This window comes from Melanostigma gelatinosum, assembly GCF_949748355.1.
Source record: "Melanostigma gelatinosum genome assembly, chromosome: 11".
NCBI lineage: Eukaryota > Metazoa > Chordata > Actinopteri > Perciformes > Zoarcidae > Melanostigma > Melanostigma gelatinosum.
The window spans coordinates 20,269,356-20,290,427 of NC_136644.1; the positions used below are offsets into that span (position 1 = coordinate 20,269,356).

The 21,072-nt window shown below is 42.3% G+C and overlaps 1 protein-coding gene across 1 annotated transcript in view; it reads right to left on the minus strand.

Moving 5' to 3' along the window:
- Positions 1-20,631, minus strand: part of lrba (LPS-responsive vesicle trafficking, beach and anchor containing) — a 170,130-nt gene extending 149,499 nt beyond the window's left edge. Inside the window, exon 1 of the mRNA XM_079278784.1 lies at positions 19,981-20,631. Within this exon, the coding sequence (XP_079134910.1) occupies positions 19,981-20,166 (186 nt within the window). The 5' untranslated portion in view covers positions 20,167-20,631. The remainder of the gene's footprint in view (positions 1-19,980) is intronic.
- Positions 20,632-21,072: the final 441 nt, after the last annotated feature.

Sequence of the window (21,072 nt, forward strand, 5' to 3'; positions counted from 1 at the left end):
ATGATTTGGTGCAGGGAATGGAAACTGTCCCATTAAAATGAGTGAGGTCGGATTAACGCAGCGAGTGCGTGTTGAGTACAAGATAGGGAAGGAGGGGAAACTGGAGTAACGCTGCTGCCACACGTTCTTAAAGACGAGGGATAAAGCGACGATAACACCGACACACGCCTCACCTTTTGTCCGTTCAACACCCTCTCACAGAGATCTATTCATTGTTTCATGTCAAGCATCAACGTCCCCACAATGATCCCATTCATCACCATGCAGCAGGACCACTTCCTTTATCTACACACGCCTTGTTTTATAACATGGAATGTAACAAATATGCTATAATATTCACAGATATTACAAATACAAACAACTTAAAGTGTCGAGTCATATTTAGCAGTTTAATCTGTCCCTTCCTCTTGTAATGAACTGATTGTTTGGTCTACAAATGTATCAAAAAATGCAGAGAGCCTAATGCGATGTTTGCTTTCCATGACCGCCCATTAGATCTCGAACGCAAAGATATTTATTTTACAAAGAAATCGACATCTATATTCTGATAGATATAAAAGCAGCAAACACTCAGATTGAAGAAGCTAAAAACACAGAATGACGAGCAATTGTCTTTGATAAATCACTTTATTTGATAATCAAATCACTTCGTCACAGCCCATCATCTGCTAAAAATGCATTTTGTTCAGAGGTTTGTTCATTTTTCATGTTTTTGTCACCGGAATTGTGGCTGCAAATCAGAGCTTTCACATTATGATAAAACAATTGACAATCATTTCAATCAAAATAACGCAATAACGCATGCATCAATTCAGGCCGATTCGCACCCTGTATTCCTCCCTGTTTGTCACTTTGCAAGTCAACGATAAATCGTGCATCTCTCTACAGAGCACCATTTATTAACTTGGGGGACAGATTGCAGCCAGGTCTGCCCTTAATGGATGCCGCGTGCCATTTCGCCACAGTAACAGCTGATTTATGAGCCTGACACGTTGTGCGAGTCATCCATCCATCAGTCAGTTGACCGAGCAGACGGAGAACACACACGAGGACGGGAACACAGGGCCACACTATAGTGACACGCGCTGGGCCGAGGTTGGACCTGATTTGTCAAATCCCTACAATCAGAAAAGTTGAACACAAATTGAACAATGACTTCACCATCACAGGGTGTGCGGTCCTGTTTATAGAGAGACAACAGTAACACCCCCCCCCCCCAGCTCTACTTACAAGACATTTGTGGCAATCCTGATTTAAATGAATGCTAAAATAATGAGATTCTGTCGAAAGCCAGTGATGATTTGATTTGTCAGTTATTTTAAATTTATTTTAAAAAACAAACGTTTGTTGGATTGTCAGTGTTGGCGATTTGTCACATTTTCCTTTTCATTCATTTTGAACTGAATACTTTTTGAATGTCTGTTCGAGAAAAATGTGACGTGTGAAGAGGAAAAACAAACAACCTTCTCATATGCAGTTTTGACGACATGTGAAATACAGATAGTCACCAACAATGATAGAACTGTAGGCTGTTATCTGCTAGTATGTGTATTTTTTAATGATTAAAAAATAAATAAAAGACCTGTGAAGTTATCCGTTGTATTAGAATGTGTTGGCTCTTTCAACATCAGTTGAAGTGAGATTCATTATATTCTGAAATTCACAAGATCGTTCTAAAATCTCTGCTTATAATGAGTGTTTGGAGCGGCTCATTTTTCGCCAAATAAAGTATTATCCAAATGTTCAAATACAGGTGAAAGCGAGCTACAGGACAGAAGCGAGAGGTTTTAACTCAAGTGAAAGGGTATAATCCAGAAAGACTCCGATCTCTTACAGAGTCTCTTTAGTTGTGTATTTTAAGAGTCTGTGGCCAAAAGAATGAACCGTCATATTCAACTGTACTTTATCTCAGGCAGCACTCTGCTCCACCCCTGGAAACTATGTAGCGCTCACCGACAGTGCCAGCTGGTTTGAAACGTGCCAGCAGCTGGTTATCTCCATGCTGTTGCTGGGTACAAGATAAATCAGTATACTCTACATTATAAACACACCTTTAATCAACTGATACTTTGAACCTCGGTGTGAATTGAAAACAACTTCCTATAGCTGTGAGGACATTTAATGCATCCATTGGGGCATGGCAAAGAGGTTTACAACATTTCAATTTCCTAAATTGTTCAATTCAAATCGTTTGCATTGCTCTTTCAGGAACAGGTGGGAGACGTTGCCAGCTCCAGCCTCGGCTACAGCCAAGGAGAGCTCTGCGGCTAAAAGCCGCCATAAAGCCGACTGCCTTTATGGCCGCTAGATACCAGAGCCCTGGCTGGGTAACCCAACCTGGCTGTTGTCCCCTGAGGCCTGCCTGAATTAATCATGGCTGAGCAGCCACTGTGCCGTAACACAAAGCACAAACGGGCTTCTGTGGTCTCCATAGAGGACAACGTCGGAGGATGGTAGGGCTAAACTGTACGCCAGAACCCGTATTCATACGTCCTGCTGGAGCTAGACCTGTATGACAGGAGGCCAGTGGTGGCGATAAGAAATCAAATGTCAACAATGACATGCGGTGAACATTTACACACATGTAAACAAGCCAACTGGAACCTAAAGTCTTCACTGGCTGCAGAATGGGGATTTGAAGGAAAATGGTTCACACATCCACGTTTTTAATTTACACAAAAACTTAATACAAAAAAATTATAATTCCAAAAATGCTTTTCGCTCGGCTGAGGTGGAAGAGTTGGAAAATTGTAAAAGAGATAACAATGTTACTGTACAGGTTCTCCATTTCAACTGAAAATTTTTATTATTTTCAAAAAGGGGGAAGGTAGTGAGGGTGTATGTAAATAGAGTCAACCCTTGCTGCATTGCCTTAACTGCTGATAAAAACACAGGGTGCACAAGCGTATAGGTAGCAAAATCTCCAAAATGGGCAACAACTTAATGGAACGATCCCAAATGTATTTGGGGTAACATTATAAAAAGGGGTTTTTATTTATATATATGAAAATAATGTGTAGTGTAAATCACAAGGACACGCGTTCTGGTAGTGAGCAAGAAATTGAGACAGAGAATAAAAACAAGTACTAAAAGAGCAGAGCTAGAACAAACGTCTAAATCCTTACAGAGAGCCGTGTGATGCTGAAGATGAGAGGAAGCAACAAATGATGGCTACTTTGTACTAAAGGGGAGGAAATTACCCATCTTATAGTAGCATGCAGAGACGCTGCCAAGCCCCGGCTGCAGGGGGGTGAGCTCTAGCTGTGTGTGTGTGTGTGTGTGTGTGTGTGTGTGTGTCCATGTTGATATTCGTCCTTCACTTCCCTCCCCACTGAAACTGCAATTAATTCTATGGGTGAAATCATTTGAAAATGAAGTCATTTGTCTGCAGGTGACGACAGCAGAGAAGGACAATAGAAGAACACCCGGGTCCAATGTGCTCTCACGTCGAGCACGTCTCTAGTTTCTCACATTAGCTCGAGGAATGTCTGATTTCAGTAACGAGCAGGCAATACCTCAGGAATGAAGAGGTATGTAAATGTGATTTTAAGGCCAGCTTATGTGTTATTACCACACCGTTTAACTACGGTTTTCATGGCAACCGCAACGGGCCGTCAGAGTGATCATGCTTTCACCACCACTGGCCTACTTTTTCAACAGCTCGTCTAACCGGATCTCTTAACGAGCTATCTTGTCAAACCAAAGGCAGTTCCAGCTTATTCTTCCACGAGAGCCCCCCCTCCCCCCCTCCCCACAAACCCTCACAGTGACCCAGAACATGAATGTATGAATGTGATATGACAACATTTTATAATCCTGCCCTCTTCACTGCAGACAAACACTCACATTCCCAACACACTGATGTGAGATGTGGAAATGGCTCCAGCAGATAATCTGTCCAACTCAAATCCCTCTGGTGCTCGTACTAATATGAGCTTCTGATGATATAGATGACATAGTGAGGCCAAACGCATGCATTTTTATCATGCCTTGTTTTAATATAGTCATGCTTTTAAAATAAGCAACATTCACGTGAAGTGGTGCCGACATTGTGGATACTGTATGTGTATGCAAGATGACACCGATTTGGTGATTTTGAACATCTCTTGAGCTCGCCATGGTTGAAGACTGCAGAGTGCTTAATGTTCAGTTTAACAAATCTATCATTTTCTGTTCAGTTGGAACCAATTCTTTTTCACAGATTAAAATCAGTTTTAAGGCATTTTAACTCCTTGAGTCCTACGGACTCGGCACCGGTGTTATGTTGAAGTCTGTTCCCTCGCTGAATAATGTCTCCCTCCGGTTTAAAGGGTTCAGGATAACGGTTGGTTCAAGTTTAGGTCGGGGGAAACGGTATCTGACACAACACTTTGTTCACCTCTGTGGTGAAGTTACAAAAAGTTGTGACGTAAGTGTTATACGATTTGAAAACATTAAGCTTTGAGAATCCATAAACCAACTGTATGTTGTCCAAACTATGTCTGATAGTGAAGTATTTTAACGATGACGTTGTGCAAATATGGCGTTGGTAAATAGAGCATTTTGTGTTGTCATGTTCCAGGATTATTTCTCGTCAGTCTACCATATAATTCGAAACTAGAAACTCTAAACTTTATAAAGCATCCAAACGCACGATGACTCAGAACATACGCCATCTGTTATTAACGTGGCACGCGAAGCCGTCAAACTTCACAGTTTACAGTCACACTGACATAAAACTATGTTAATGCCAAAATATTTCACCAAGGCTCATGTTATCTCTGCCAAAAACGTTTGTGGCCACCCCGAGCTGCCAACCCATTTTTGGACAATCTAATTAAGAAACGTATATGAAAAGTTTTGGCTGGTCAGAAATTTACAAGAGCGAAACTCCGATGCCTAGTACGAGTGGAAGCAGCAAGAGACGCCGCCAACCACCCCGAGGCTCCACAGTGTTTACTCTCTGCCCCGGCAGCTTCCTGTGACGCCTTCTCCCGGTCGCACACAATGAATTGCTGATGGATTTTCTTCCTGCTTAAGGTGTGTTCTGGGTTGCCAACGTCCACAAGTAGAAACTCAGAACGGGCGCAGATATTGGCGGAGTTGTTCTGTTGAAGGGTGATTTATTTAGTAGGCCAAACAGTACTCAATGTTTTGAGTTAAAATATCTTCATTTAGGGACTTTTCCAAACAAATAACGACATATTGGATTGCAATTATATCCGCATATTTATGCCACCCCCTAATAGAAATAGGTTTACTCACTATGTATGAATTGATGATTCTGTATTGTGAAAAACAAACTAATGATCGCTTGGATAAATACTAAAAAATGTGAGGGATGGCTTCTACCAACACAGGGCTATGAAACTTTTTTTCTTTCTTGAAATATGTTAAGTGGCGTTTTTTTCTGCACTGTGTAAAATTAAAAACGGGCATAAAAACATCTGACACACAAAAAGGCGAGTGGGATATCCTTTCAGCAGCTAATTATGTGTCAGCAGGAAACAGAAGTGCAGCAACTTCCAGTGTAAGCAAAGAGAGTAGAGGACAAAGACTGCAAACAACATGTGGGATGACAGCTGACGCGTAGAGCGAAGCAAACAATGTCGCTGCATGTTGGTTTGGATAATATTTCAGTTCATTGATAAGACTGACAAGATCAGAGCATCCTTCTAACGAGTCTTGAAAAGGACAAAATAGTGTGCTGTATTTAATTTATCTTGAGATATGTATAATCACTTATGTAAACAATCCTTAAGTCACATAATTTCTCATGATATTTTATTCGCAAAAACAATAACCATGTAACAAAAACACTGATAAATTATAGTCACACGATAAGGAAATTATCACTGTGATAAGTTAACATAATTCTACCATGTTTCCAGCTCAGCGACTGATGCTACCTGTAATAGAGTGCTGCAGGAAATGAGTCCTAAATCCCAGAAATGAGTCAGCATATTTGCACCTCTGGTTCCTTGTTTCAAAGTCAATGGGTTGTTTGAATGGGTTTTTGCTTAGATGCCTGAAATAAGATCTGTGGTTAAGAGATTTTCACGTTTTGTTCTACAATATGAAATAAGTCGGTGGATACTCCCCTCTCGGGAATTTTGAAGCTTTTATGAGTCTTAAAAAAGTTACAGTAAGAAGTGGCTAAATAAGACTACAAAACATCACCACGCTGCCAAGTTCCACCTTTACAGCCTCGCCGTGTTGCCCGCACTCATGCCATCGTGGTGTAGTCTGTCTACAGCCCAACGTAAGCTTTTTATGACCGCCAATTGCATTCACGCTTCAAAAATCATAAATGTGGTGTTCATTTGTGAGGATTATCCTGCTGAACAAAGTATGAAACTTTTGTTTGCCACAGGGCATATTCTGAAATAGTCCAAAAATAGTCCTAGTTTTTGTTTAGGGAACCAGTGGGACGCCAACTTCCGTGGATTGGCCTACAAAATGATGTCGTCCCTGCAGCACACTATACATTAGAGTTATGGATTGCTACCACTTTGTGTCTCTCTTAATATGGCTCGTTACTCTAGCTTTTGTTGTTGAAAATATTCACAGAACATCAAACTGCCATCCCGCCTGGTGGCAGTTTGATGTGTGAACATCCACTCTATCCACTCCACATCTGTCCAAGCAGGAGTAGAAGGTAAAGTGGTGACAATTATGCATGCGGTGACCGTGGAGTACAATGATCGCAGCTCACTAGAGCCTTTTTTTTACCTGACTCACACTCACTTCATATATATCAAGTTGTTGTTCCAAATACACTTCATGAATATTTTACCACCAAATAAAAACTTTTGGAGTTGGTAGATTTCTGCTCACATTGCTAAATTATGTTGGGGTTTTACTCATTGTTAAATGAATTCATTTGTATTGAAAGATCGATCATCTGACGCTGTTGAGTCCATTTTCTCTCACCTAACTGCCTTACACTACGAAACAAACACTAAAAGACAGAGGAGATGTACAGTCGGTGGAGAGAGATATTTTAATAGCTGGATTTCTAAGAATATCTTCAGAGGGGCGATCTGCCAAGAGCTTGTTCTTAACAGTGGCTGACAGTCATTTTTACATGACATAAAGCATGATAATGCCCGGGCAGTAGTCTGATCAACACATCCTTTGCTTTGTTGTTCCCTTCGTTTGCTTAAGGACACAGGGTTTGGTACAGCATACAGAAAACAGATAACACACGTGGCCAATAAGGCTATGCAGTTTTAGATTACATTAAATTGAATATTTTTATGCAATCACACAATGTATTATGCCATCAACATGTTGTGAGGGGAGAGAAAAAGCAACCACCATTAGAGCCCAGCCAAAATTCATCCAAATGGAATAGATGGGATTTAGATTACACCCAAGACGTTACCATCCATCCTCCTATTTCACTTGTTGACAGAGTAATGTGTGATTAAATTACAAGTATGTCAGCATTCCTGTACGAGCTCCCCATTTATTATGGTGCCGTCCACCAAAACATAACATCTCATAAACTGTACTAACCTCCCCTCCCACGGTCCAATGCACTGGAGGAGGCGGAACGTAACCTACAGCAAACACAAACAGAAGTACACGCACTTGGATGACTTCTTGAACTAAAGTATGAAGCTGCATTTTGGCCATTTTCAACATTAAGCCAAAAGTGAAGCATTTAAATGAGGAGGTGTACAACAGAACAGAAGATTTGCTCCGTTTATCTGGCAATCTGGCTGAAATTACAGAGTGGCTGCTTTTGTCAACATAAGGAAAAGGCTCGTCAGGAAACGGTCCTCATGAGACATCAGAGAGCAGGCTTTAGGGCAATCTTTTACTTTCCCAGAGCAACTTTGACCCACTTAAGTCGTCTGCTGATGGAATGAGATGTTCACAATGAAAACTACACTAAAATATGATCTATCGACTGCATGGATTTTTACTTTACGTGGTCTGTCTGGAATGAGATGTCCAGTTTTAACAGGATTCATGCGGAAGATTACGTTTCCTCTGTTAATGTGACGCGACTGCCAGATAGCAGACATGGAAAGTAGTGATTTAATCATGAGGCAAACAAAGAATTTCATTGTTTGCCTACAGCAACACCTACCATTTTAGTTTGCATAGTGGCAGTAAATAGGAAGGTTTGCTCTGGTGCAACATGTTAAAATTAGCTGCTGGATCAGGGAGGTGGAGAAGGAGAGAGATAAACATCCAGCCTGCCTTGGAGCATGGACGAGTCAAATGAGAAGTTCAGTATGTAGGAGCCACTCCTGATCAGTCACTAAAAAGGTAGTATGTGAAGTTTTCAATTCAAACCAACTGTTCTGTTCACATTAAATAATTTGTATTGAAATTAAATAAAGGTTTCCTCCTGTAGACAGACTACAGTCCTCCTTTTGTGCAAAAATCACTATTCACACATTTTTTACCCCACACAGGCTAATACGATGCTTCTTCAGCACATTTCCCTCTTATCTACTTTTGTTGGATGATATATTGCGTAAATTTAGCATCGACACTAACAAATGTTATCAACCCAAACATTACTGCGATAACTTATGAGACATAAGTGAGCATGGGACTGGCCACCATATTCTTCCATCATAATGTTACAATTGATTTCTATGAATTACTTTTTCTGATTTACGACGAGAATTGACAAACTGCTGCGCTGCATCTAAAATGTATCTTCAGGTTCTCAGACGACAGTGTATTCCACTTCTATGTGGCATAAACTGTTGAACCTGCTGTCCCCTGTCCCCCACCTATAAAAGACAAAAACAGGTCTATGTGGGTCTCGAAGGGTTTAAGACACAAGTCTTATATTGGTAGGGAAACCTTGCTATGTATTATGGCATCATGTTGGCGAATGTCTAGGTCAGCAAAAACGATTGCGGTCATATCGTCGATTATTATCTTGAAAGGCGCCATAAGTTATGACAAAATAAATTGATTACAGGGGCGTCCCAGTATCTCACTGCGGCTGGGGTTCGACTCCAGCCCAGGTCTATCTGCCACATGTCACACACCCATACCCCCCCCCCCCCCTGCCTTTCTAGTCCGTCTCTCGCTATCAAATAAAGCTGAAATGCCAAAAAAAAAAGTCTTTAAAAAGAAAAGATTGTTTGATAGCTGAAGTGGGCTTCTGCTCCTGAAGCACCAACATCATGAAAAATGGCACGCAGAGGTACTATGTCACACAGCAAAAGTCCTATGAGTGCAACTATTGTTTAGGCCATTATCGACTTGAGGAATTTATCAAGAGACGAGATGTGACAGGATCTGGGCAGCTTAGCACCTCAGCTAAACAACTTCCTGGAGGAAACCCAGAGCGGGGAACCAGGAAGCAGTCTGCAGCATAGCCTACCTTATCACAGTTGTTGCTCTCCAGCCGGATTCCTGCAGTTGGTTTCCAATCTCTCTCCATAAATTCTGGGCAACAAAGTTCTCAAAAACTACTGAATAAGAAAAAGTGGCAGAGTCAGACACTAACAATACAGTTGAGAAGTGCGATGCAAACATACGCTTACAAAAACAAACTAAGGAAAAGAAAACTTGGAGTTTGTGCACTTTGACTTGGAGATGCAAAGCAATGTTTCAGATCAGGAGAAAGTTGCCTCTGGGATTTCAAAACTTTCTGTTGAACCGCGATGACTTGGGCATAATTCAACGCAACATCCGTGATGTAAGCTGCCAGATTGATAACCAGCATGAACACATCAGACCTTTTAACATTTACTTTGAGAGGCCTGTGACCAGGTGCAGCCTGTCTGAAGGCCCTGTAGACGTATGATGGCATCGCCTGACTGTTTATGGGTTACTGAATCATTCTCTTGACATCTCAAAAAGACATGGATTATGGCAGAACAACAAACCAACCAGCAAATAATTATTTCCCTTTTATTACGCAAGTGTAAAGAGGGGTGGGGTCTAAAGGAGGACTAAACATATTTCTTATCAAATATATAAAGGTATATCTATTGGTTAAGATGCTGGTGCCAACCGTGTTAATATAACATCATAAGCATGATTTCAAATTTGCCAACTGAATGATTAAAACATGAAAAGCTTTGTCTAACTAGACACTGGAATGTAAGAAGATAGAAAAAAACGTTTTCAATTTGGTTTGAAATAGCCAAGTTCCCTTAACACTTATAAAAAAAACACAAATAATGAAAATAAAGGTGTCGTGGCAAGATTACAAATGGGAGCGAATGGGTTAAGTTAACTTCAGTTTAGCTCATTATTAGAACTACTGACAGCGTGAGCAAAGCTTTACCGTTTACTGCACACAGGACACGTATTGGAAGTAAAGGATGCCACTGAAATCTATTCCTGTTTTAGTGGCTGACATTACAGCCACATTATGTCTCTGAGGAAGTGAGCACTTTCCTTTTGTGGTTCGTGAGCCACTGAGAACCAGCAAACTCTCAGGTGGTACTTATGGATGCCAGGCACAGATTTTTAAGAAATATTTACTCACAGTAAACATTTAACAGTAAATGCTGCCTTACATTTGAGTGTGCCGTGTGCATCTATGGACTGCATCTCTGATGTGTTGCCTGTATTCCCTACAGGTTGCATGGTAGACCTTGGCAACAGATGAGTTGCTGATGCAGAGAGCGTGCAAGCAGGTCACGGGTAGAGGAAACATCTCGGGGTCGGCAGCTCTTTATTTGATTTATATTGATATTATATATTGATTTATCCAGACGTAAGGACATAGGAGTGGCAAGAATCAGACATCAGCGCCGTCAATACATTAGGTGGGCAATTAAGCTACTCTAAAATTTCTCAAAACAATTTCAAATAAAAAAATGTCAGTTGCAACTGCTGTTGCTAAAGAGATCAATACTGTCAGCATTTGTTTATGTATCTTGGTTAATAATACTAAAATATTAAACTTGTTTGAAATAAAGACATGCGGTACTTTTTTATCCATTATATCCCTGTCATATTTATTTGTTTTAGCACCATGCGTTGTCCAGAACACAGCAAGGCACAGTAATACTTTGCTAGACTTTACATTTAAATTGGTAGTGTACATCTACATTACATGCCTAAAAGCATAGCACACGTAATACATTTCCAAATAACGTGGGGGGCAAGATAATTTGGTCCAGATTGGCGGACAGTGTGCTGCCTGTCGACACGTTATCTCAGTCATCCATCAATAGGCCGGTTCTGTCTGCTATTCAGACTCACACGCGCTTGCACAGTCACACCCACCAATTTTCAGTCGTGGCAGAAGTTTGGATTGTTGTGCAATCTGGTCTTAGATACACACATTGTAGGTTTGTACGTAAAGCCTGCACATGTTGCATGCAAGCAATCAAAAGAGAGTAGAGTCTCATCCCAACAGGAACCAGTTTCAACTCAACAGCTCGTTCACACATCCACAGCGGAGTAATAAAGAAACATAGAATTACTTTGACAAGCTAAATTACAAAACTACTAATTGACACGGGAAAGCAGATTAAGAAGAGTAGAATCATGCAGTCGAAGCCATGACATTTGTTATTGTCATCTACAAAGGTTGTTTGTGTCGCAGATCAACTACGAGCCGTTACACCACTATGTGACATCAAACTACACTGAAAGAAAGTATAGAAAGTCTCTCGTGACAGTCATATTGAAAAAGTCATTATGGCAATATGATGCAATTCCATTGGAAATACAAACCACACCATTGAGGTTCATATGCTCCAGCATCATGCAAAACACGTCCCATTTTTACAGATTCACAATTCTATTACAGTGAGCCTTAAAGCGTCACAGTAGACCTCCACGATGCAGATATAAACAATATCTTCATGTAATATTTACAGGGGTGCATCTATGATTAATCTGCCTCAAACAAGGAATTTGTGTTTGGATTTAGGCAGTGTGCAATAAACCCGTTAGATCTCCTGAACAATTATACCGTGTTGTCCTTTGAGAGATCTCCCCCACGGGGGACTAAGGTGAGCAGACACCTCGAGGCTTCAGCATCGCACTTCTTGAACAAAGAGGAGCAGCATTTCACATTATGTTTCCACGTTTACACCTTTTCCAGCATCCAACACTGAATCTTGTCAGGCAGGCAAGCAGAATTAGCATATCATTACACCCCCTACTGCGAAAAGAAAACAGCGGGCTGGGAGTTTGATATTGCTTCCTCGTTAAGCCAGAAGCTCTGCTCGAGTGTTCCAACGGGTCAATTAAACCACCGTGCTGCTTGCGTATTAAAAAGGCAGCAGTTGTGGTTTTTGCATGATGTGTGCAACCAGTATGCATTAGTCACTGGGATTTTAAAACACGTTTGCATTTTCACTGTTGACTCGAGGTGCATTTCAAAATAGGCCATCATCACCAAGGTCAAACTTGAAGTGATGCACTCCAGCTGTTTCGCTGTTTTTGGTGAAACTCGATAGTATTCTGGAAGTAACTAGTAGAAAAGAGTTTCCCCACTGGGGATTAATAAAGTTTTCTAATCTAATCTAGTAGCAAGACGAATCAGAAACTACGGACAATGTATTGCGTTTGTACTAGTGAGTTGTGCCATTCGTCAACTAGTCGCATTACCGTTCCTGCCCTCGCTAGTCACCAGTTGCTAAACTTATTTTAGTAATTCACACATTTAAATCAGATATTGACATATGTAATGTGCCGTCTCAGCTGTTGCTGCGGAGAGACGCCACTTTTCCTGCAGCAGCGGCGACTCTCTGATCTGATCTCATCAGCTGCTGCCGACTCACTTCCACCGTGTCACGTCACCCCAGCCCAGCCCAGCCCAGCCCAGCCCCCCCGGGCTCAGTCAGGAACAAATACAACAGGCTGGATGTTTCCCAGAGACATCTCACTTTACAGTTATTGGTTGGGAGGAAACCCTGGGGCATCCATGGGAGAACCTGAAGGAACAACAACTCTTCACAGGCCTGCTATTCATTCTATGGAAAGTTGTGGAGGTAAATGAATTCAGTGTGGCTGAGATGTCCCGGTTGCCACCAATACGTTGCGGTGAATAAGCAGCTAGGAAATGGATGGGTGGGTTAAAGGAGGGATCATGCAAAAGCCCAGGGAAGTGTAATTTGTGTGCATACAAGCATAAAAAAAAAAAAAATAATAAATAAAAAAGTGTAATTCAAACTGCATCCATTGAAAGACAATTGTGACTGAGAATCCATCTTTTAACCATTACTCTGACTGAGTTAGACTCTGACCTTGAACATGCTTGATGACACACTACTAGATGCCAATCGTGTCGGAAAAAAAAGAGAAACATCTTTCCTTTCCTCGACAGATAGTTGTGTTTGCCCACATTTTGAGATGCGACATCTTCCTCATCATAATCATCAACTTACAGAATCAGTGTCCCCGTTACTCAAAATATCTCACTGTCAAAAGCGTTTATGCACTTAATATAAGTTGCGATACCAAACTAAATGTATGACTAGGCCTCGATGGAAATTAACCCTAGCTATTCTCTGAATGGTACTGTATTAATCTACATACAAGAAAAAAAAGAAATGGCCCCTGTGGCCGACATTGGGGCACAGCTTAACAACCGTTTCGTTTTTCAGCGTGTCCACCAACAGTTCCTGTTCCTCCAACATAACGAGCATTCTGTTAAAAGGCCTTAGAGAGCTGGCACCGTTTACAGAAGAAACAATAAGAGGACAGATGTAGGCCAAGACGTAGAATACACTGTGGCCCTGTTTCCTAAAAATAGGCCGCATCAGATGCAGAGAAATCATTTGTGACAGGTTAATCTTTCACTGAACACTCAGCCATTTAACCATGTATTAACAGCAGACTAGAAGTTGCATGCTTTCAAAGGAAAATAGAGTCTGCTGTTGGCTGAGAGACACTACTCACTTGGGAAATATGGCTTCATCGATTTAATGAAAGTCAACGATGAGAAATACCAAGCAGCCGTTGAAAAATAATAACAGAATTTGTCTTTTTCCAAGGTTTGCTCCCTTCGAATAATTGGTATTTATTCAAACAGCTTTAAAAGCAAACAACAGATGAGATATTGACTAATGTGTCTTCTCGACACAAGACTTGTGTCTAGAAGAGAATGTATTCTCATTGGGCTGAAACGGGGACAAACAATGGAACTGGCTGATTATTCTGTGATGGGGCACAATACTGTGACAGCTCGCACACAATGACCCTGCGACAACAGAGTAGTACACCGGCAGGTCTGATTGCAAATAGGAGGAAAAGACAAAACCCTTTGAGCTGGAAAAGCACCAAATTGCCATGTGGAACAAGTTTCCATAACCACCGTGTCTAAAGTTAAAAAAATAAAAATACCCGGCAGAGACATTGACTACAAAGCCCCAAAACACTCCATCTCAAGCTTTATCAAACACATATCTCACAATGTGCATTGTGCAAAAAACACTACAGTGTCTTATTTAACACACGTGGTTGAATCCTGAGGCCATCGGCCTGTTTTCAGCACACAGCAGGTGAGCACGGCTGCATTATCTGATCTGCTCAGGGCTAAATAATGACAAACTACACGGATATCCAGTTAAAGCTAAAGTGCATGCTGGGTAGTCCAACCTGTGCGCTCTGTGTTGATTTTACTGCTTTAACAGTCAAGATGTTACAGCCAAAATGGTGGCACGGCCCAAAAGAAATGCCCTCTTTTGCTAAGGGAAATAACAAAGGACATTTAAAAACACAACGAGCACTGAAGGTAATGTTAAAAATAAAGAAACTTAAGACGATAAACAGTCATGTTTGTTTGGGCAACAGCCCCCGAGAGCTTCTAACGGTGGAGAAGAAGGGGAAAGGTGTGACCGTGGAATTGGGCTGATGCGACAGATAACAGAGAGGAGCAGATAGAGGCAGAGAGAGGAGAAGCAGAGAGAGGAGGAGAAGCAGAGAGGAGGAGAAGCAGAGAGGAGGAGAAGCAGAGAGGAGGAGAAGCAGAGAGGAGGAGAAGCAGAGAGGAGGAGCAGATAGGGTTTCATTCATGTGTCAGACTAGAGGCTCTTTGTTACTGCCAGACAGGAGAAAGCCGGCCTGGAGAGAGGACGAGGATCGCCCTCGCCCGCCCGACCACTTGTGCTATTGTGTTGCAACTGAAGGGATGGTCTGTGGGTTTGTTGCATTCCTGTCTCCATCATATGCAGATACTGCAGAGAAGGAATTTAAAGAGGGTGCCATGTTGATTCTCAGGGTTGTAAGTCCACCGTTATTGCAGCGATTATTGATTAATAGGCCACATTTATTAATCGTTACACCTCAAATCACATAGAACTCATCTGTTCCAATTGTGTTCTGTTCATGTGAGGAGTAAGCCGGAAAGTATTCACATTCTGAAAGCTTTAAGTAGCTTACATACAACCAAAACCATCCCCAGGGCGGGATAAGTGGGGAAATCAAATGATATGGTCTTCAAAAGGTCTGGCAAAAAATACTTTATTATATCAAAACTTACTTGATGCCCTATCTAACGGCAGCCATTCTTAGTTATTCTAGTTAAAATATAGCATCTGCTGATCAGCAGATACCATAAGCAAAGCTCGTAAAGTCAATTTCACGATTTTAAAAACATAAATTCACAAGTCACAGCTACTTTGCATGATTCTCCCCTGCAGTGGTGTGGAGACTATTTTAAGAAACACAGAGAAGATGCAGTTTAGAACAATTCATTTCACTTATGACAGCCGGCATCTCAAGAGCAGGATCCTCCGTGTCAACATCAGTACAAGAGATGATAAAGTGGGCAACAACGCACCACCAAGCAGAGGCTGTGCATGTTCCTACAAAGAACGACACCTTAAAATAATCCTGACCAGATATAATGAACCAGATTTTCTCTTTGACACTTAAAGGTGCAGAAGGTCTGAAATTCAAAACAGAGCACGGTGGCTACTTTTTCTGTAGTTGCTACTTCCAAAGGAAACTAAATACAGGCACACAGCATGAAATATATACACACCTGAAACATAACACAAGCTTTATTCTGTAGTTTCAGCAGAATATAGATTTAAGGGCTGCAATGATTCATTTCATTGTGCATTAATCGGTTGATTATTTCCTCGATTAGTTGTTTGGTACATAGAACGTCCGAAAACGGTGGAAACATGTCGATCAGTGTTTCCCAAAGCCAAACATGACGTCGTCAAATGTTTCGTTTTGTCCACAAGTCAAAGATGTTACGTAAAGAAACCAGAAAATATTTACATTTAAGAAGCTGGAATGATTTTCTAAATAGTCCTGTCATAGAACAGAATCACTTTGCTTTGTGAAGACATTGAGTCACTAATTAGTCCCCAAAATAGACATATTAAATGAATACACAGATCACAATTGATGGGGACCTTGAGTCTTTGGCACTCTTAATGCATGCAACATATATTAAAAGGAAAACAAATCCGTAAAGACGACAAACGGTGACATGAACGGTGCACGGATGCATTTCTAGCAGCCGACCACGTGAGCTTGACTTCAGGTGAAGCCAAAGTTACATTCCACACAGTCGCCCATCTCCTGCGTCACCGAACAGAGGAGCCACGGAGCTTTACGTCAGTCGATGGTTTACAGAGAAGCTTCTAGAAGACTCAGTGGAAGGCAGCGCTGGGATGTTAAAGAGCGATAATTAAAGTGATATTGGAGCACGTGTTGCATCGGGGTTTCCCCCCCCATCTGCATATTCAGTGCACACAGTTTACAAAGCAGAGTTTTTTATGTACAGTCATTACATAGTTATAGGATGGTCATAAGGGCCATAATGCTCTAATTTATGCACTCTTTCATTTCTCTTTTCATGTGTTAACGTTGATATTTCCACTTAATATAGGAGGAGCAGGGAACACTCATTTGCATTGTGGAAATCACCTATAAACATCCTACATAACGAGATGTCATGTGTTAAATAAGAAAACTGGCTTTGAGTAAATGTGTACTTTTAATATCAACTGTCTACGAGCTCAGCAGTTTCCTAGCTAAGGCCATCACAGTGTCGACTGAAAATGACAGAGTGGATGGATACGTCGCTCGGTAGAATCAACGGCACACTTTGCAAATCCTTGCAACTTCTCGGCATCTCGTTTTAGGTTGGCGAGACCAAGAAACCCAGAACAGGGCTGCTTCCTGTAAAGCTGTGGTCTGCTTACAGCACAGGAGCTCACACAAAGTGACTGCTCGTTGCCACCTGCCATTAAAGATGAAGGAAACGAGTGACTAGGAAAGAAAGTCACACATTAACGAAGTACAACAGAGAGACCCAGATATGTTTCTCAGGAGCTGGCAGAACAAACCAGAGCTAAAACACCAGCGACTGTTGGGAAGTTGACAGGTAGTCAGAAAAAGGTCTCTGGTGGTTTCTCTGGCCTCTTCACCAGGACCTTTGTGGGGTGCAAGAAGCATCCTGCGTGATAAGCGTGTGTGATCGCGTGGGCTGACAACGGCCGCCCTGTGTTTTATCTGAACCACTCTGGTTTTCATTAATTTCTTCCAGTGCCACAAACTAACCAATTAGATTATAGAAAGCTTCATAGGGTTGTGAAGTAGGGCGTTGATTCTCAGTGGAAATGGGAGCAGCCCTTTCACATCATTATTATCAGTCCTTTGTTTCAGTGTAGAATATACTGCATACTGCTGCTTTAAAATGCTAATATAGGTTTTTCAACAATAAACAACTAAAAGCCAATGTAAAGAAAGTCAGGGGAAGTTTTTCGTCCCTGTTCTGAAGAGCAAAGACGCCACATTTTCTGAAGGACGCTGTGCGTGTACCGGCCACTTATTTCAATTCGCCACGGAAAAAAGAAAATTTTGAAGTGTGATAAAACTGCGCTTATGCTTGGTTTTCAAAAGCAAGAAAAAAAGAAATGAAATGAAGAAAATAAATGTTGTGAAGTTCACTGCCTCCTGCTCTTCAAAAAGACTTTGATATTGTCAACCGAGACAGGTACGGCCCGCCGAGCAACGACGAGGCAACAGAGACGTCTCAGCAGCAGAATATGAGAGAATACAGTTAATGAGTGGCTGTGTGTTTACCATACCAGTTTATATATGAACAGTTAGGCATTACAAGGACGAGGCTTTGAAAGGGTTCAACTCCACATTCTCAATTTTACTTTCACTTTGAACTGAAGCAGACATACTGTCGTACCCTTAACAGAAGTGTAGTGTGAGGTACAGCTCCTTTGCAGCATAATGAGCTGCTTCTTCTGTTCATAACTCCAGCCCGCGTGTCACAAGTCATCACAACCGCTGCTTGAGGTCACGCGAGTATATTTCGAGCCAATCCTCCGGAGGAAACTATGTTGCATTCAACCAGATACAGCGGAGGACTCGCGCGAACGAGATACTGCTAAAGAGGGGAGTCTGGCCTCTGGTAAATCAGATTATGAAGGCGCTGAGGATGTGGAGGGTGGTGAGCATAATGGAATGCTTGGAGCCATCGCTCAAAGCCCTAAAATGACACTGACCATGTTAAACATGGAGTCCCAGGGGAACAGACGGAGCCGCACACTGATATTTATGTCAAAAGATATACCCGGCTGACTCTCCGGCTCAAGGATATTCAAAAAGTAATTAGAAGCCATCTCTTTGGACTGTGCAGCTGAAAACAATACCTACTTGTAATAGTCATCATATTTTCCGTCCTTAAATCAAAAGCCACTAGGCAGTCACATGTTCTTCTGACTCTCGGAACAAAGCCGTGACTAAGCAAGCTATTTGAGGCATCTCTATCAAAGTATTCCATTCAATGTTTAGCTTTTATTAAAAAACTAATTCTATATTTTCTCTGCTAAAGAAAAATCCCACAAATGTCCCTTTTGCCAACATGAGCCACTGGCCTTATTTTCAAATAAGCGTCCTTCTGGAGCTGATGTTGATAAATCAATTCAATATTTGCTGCTTGCAGCTTCTCAGATGAGAGGATTTGCTGCTGCGCTCAGAACTTGTGAGTGACATTTTTCAACATTTTCTTTTAGCAACCAAAAGATTATTAGATATTAATGAAAATTGTTACATTATAAAATACAATATGTCAATTTACATCCTAGGCTTAGCATGAAAAGAATATGATGTAGTTGCCATCGCTAAAATATTCAACTTTTGATCTGTATTTATGCTTTCCTGTGGTGCCCATGAAGGCCTGGTTGGATGATTAGTCGTGATAAGTGTCCTCACTACCTCACCGTGCGGGTTGGCGTTGGAGCAAACTGGACTACAGACATGGAGGATGAGCCTCCCTTTTTCCAAAAAAAGGACTCCATTGTGTTGCAACAGTGACAAAGCGGTTTTGCTGGTTCCAGCTCCACCTCCTTTCCTCCCACCTAACCAGCCAGACTCTATAAGAGCATGGCCTCCTCTCCTTCACGCTAAACTTCCTAGTTACCTGTAGTTTTATTAATTCTCGTGCAGGTGCTGCAAAGTCATTTCATAACTCGGGGGAAGCCTAAGGGCCATCAGTGCTGCAGACATTCAAAGCTGGATAAGGAATGCAGGGCCAACAGGTATTAGACAAATAACATATGCATGCGCACACACGCACGGATATGTCACAAAAAGCACGAGCTAATTTGCATCAACAGCTTTGCTGCCATGCTCACTCTCCTGACGTAGCATCCTGTCTTATTTCATTAAAAACCTGATAATTGCATGTGGATACACAATTAGACAATCATTTAAATTGTAGGAGGCATATGAAAGTAGTCAAATAAAGTTGTCTGCACTGAAACTGCAACAGCCTCCAAACACTGTAGCTATCTGATACACAATGCATATGAAGAATTCACTATTTCACATTCGGGCAACGAGAATAAAAGTAATCTAGCTCGTGACATTTCCCAATGTGTGCCTCTCACCATAAAGTATTCCACTTAATTTTGTGTTGAAAGTGCATACACGCCTATTTTTTTTATTTTCTTCGCAGATGAGGATGATGTCAGACTTTTGCAAACATTTAGATGTCACTTGACAGTAGCCCTTCCCCCGCGTGACACCGTGCTTTCTAAAGGCCCCATCCTGAGCTCTCTGTAATCAGCTTACCAGGTTGAACACCGTCTCCACAATGTCTCGGTTGGAAACTTCCCCAACTTCCACCAGGCCAGCAAGCACGGCGAATTTCATCTTGATCCCCCTGATGGGCACTCCGGGGTTGAGCGCCATGGCGCCCGATCTCCCGTCCTTTCCATCACCTGGCTGCGCAGCGCCCGCTGTCTCCTCGCTAGCCATTTGCTAAGGAAGGACGGGACAGGTGGTGCGTTCACAGGTAAGGCACCTGTTCACCCTTCCAATGGGGACGGTGCAGCCGATCGTCGGGAGGAGGAGAAAGAGGGCTCTATCTGCCCTTCAGCTGGGTGTTGTTGACACACAAAGCAAGCGTGTTTCTCCCCATCCAAAACAGTTTAGCTAAAGTGGGCAAAACAAGGCGCAAAGATAGCGTGTTCGCCGTTGACACTGCGGGACTGGATGTGTCGCCGCTTCACTCCACAGTGAACTACTCCTCTCCCCACTGGTCCGTAACTTGATCCCAGACGGATGGATTAATGTCGTTTAAAAGCCGCGAGGAAGTCCGCTGCAGGTAACACCGAGGGGAGAGCAGGTGAAGAAGAGCTCGCCCTTAACCTTCGGTCCCCTTCTGCTCGTTCAAATCACTTTAATATCTCCGTACAGCAGTGGAAGTTCCTATTGTCACTGAGTCCAGACACTTGACAGGTATCGCGCTTTGGCAGAAGCGTAAAACTCACAAACTGGAGAAGGGGGGGGGGGGGGGGTAAGTCAGTCAGCAGCTCTCCGGCAGAAGTCGACAAAAAGGACGGCTTGCCCGCTCGGTCCTACCCGGCAAAAACTCCTCAGACTTGCTCAAACGTCAACGTTAACCCAGCTGCGCTGCATTCTCTTCCTGATTTACCCCGGTAGCTTCAGCTCGTCACCGCCATGACAGTGTAGCCCTTGAATGAGTGACGCATGCGCAGTGGGGCGCAGTCTATTCAGCTCATTGGCAGGTGTGTGCCGCTCAGGTGGCGCTCCGGCACGACACGGAGGGATTCAGTCACAATCAACTGCGCTGCCATGTTTATTCAGTAACAGCGTCTTACGTTTCATCCTCCTGACTGGGTTTATGAAGGCAGTGGTGCA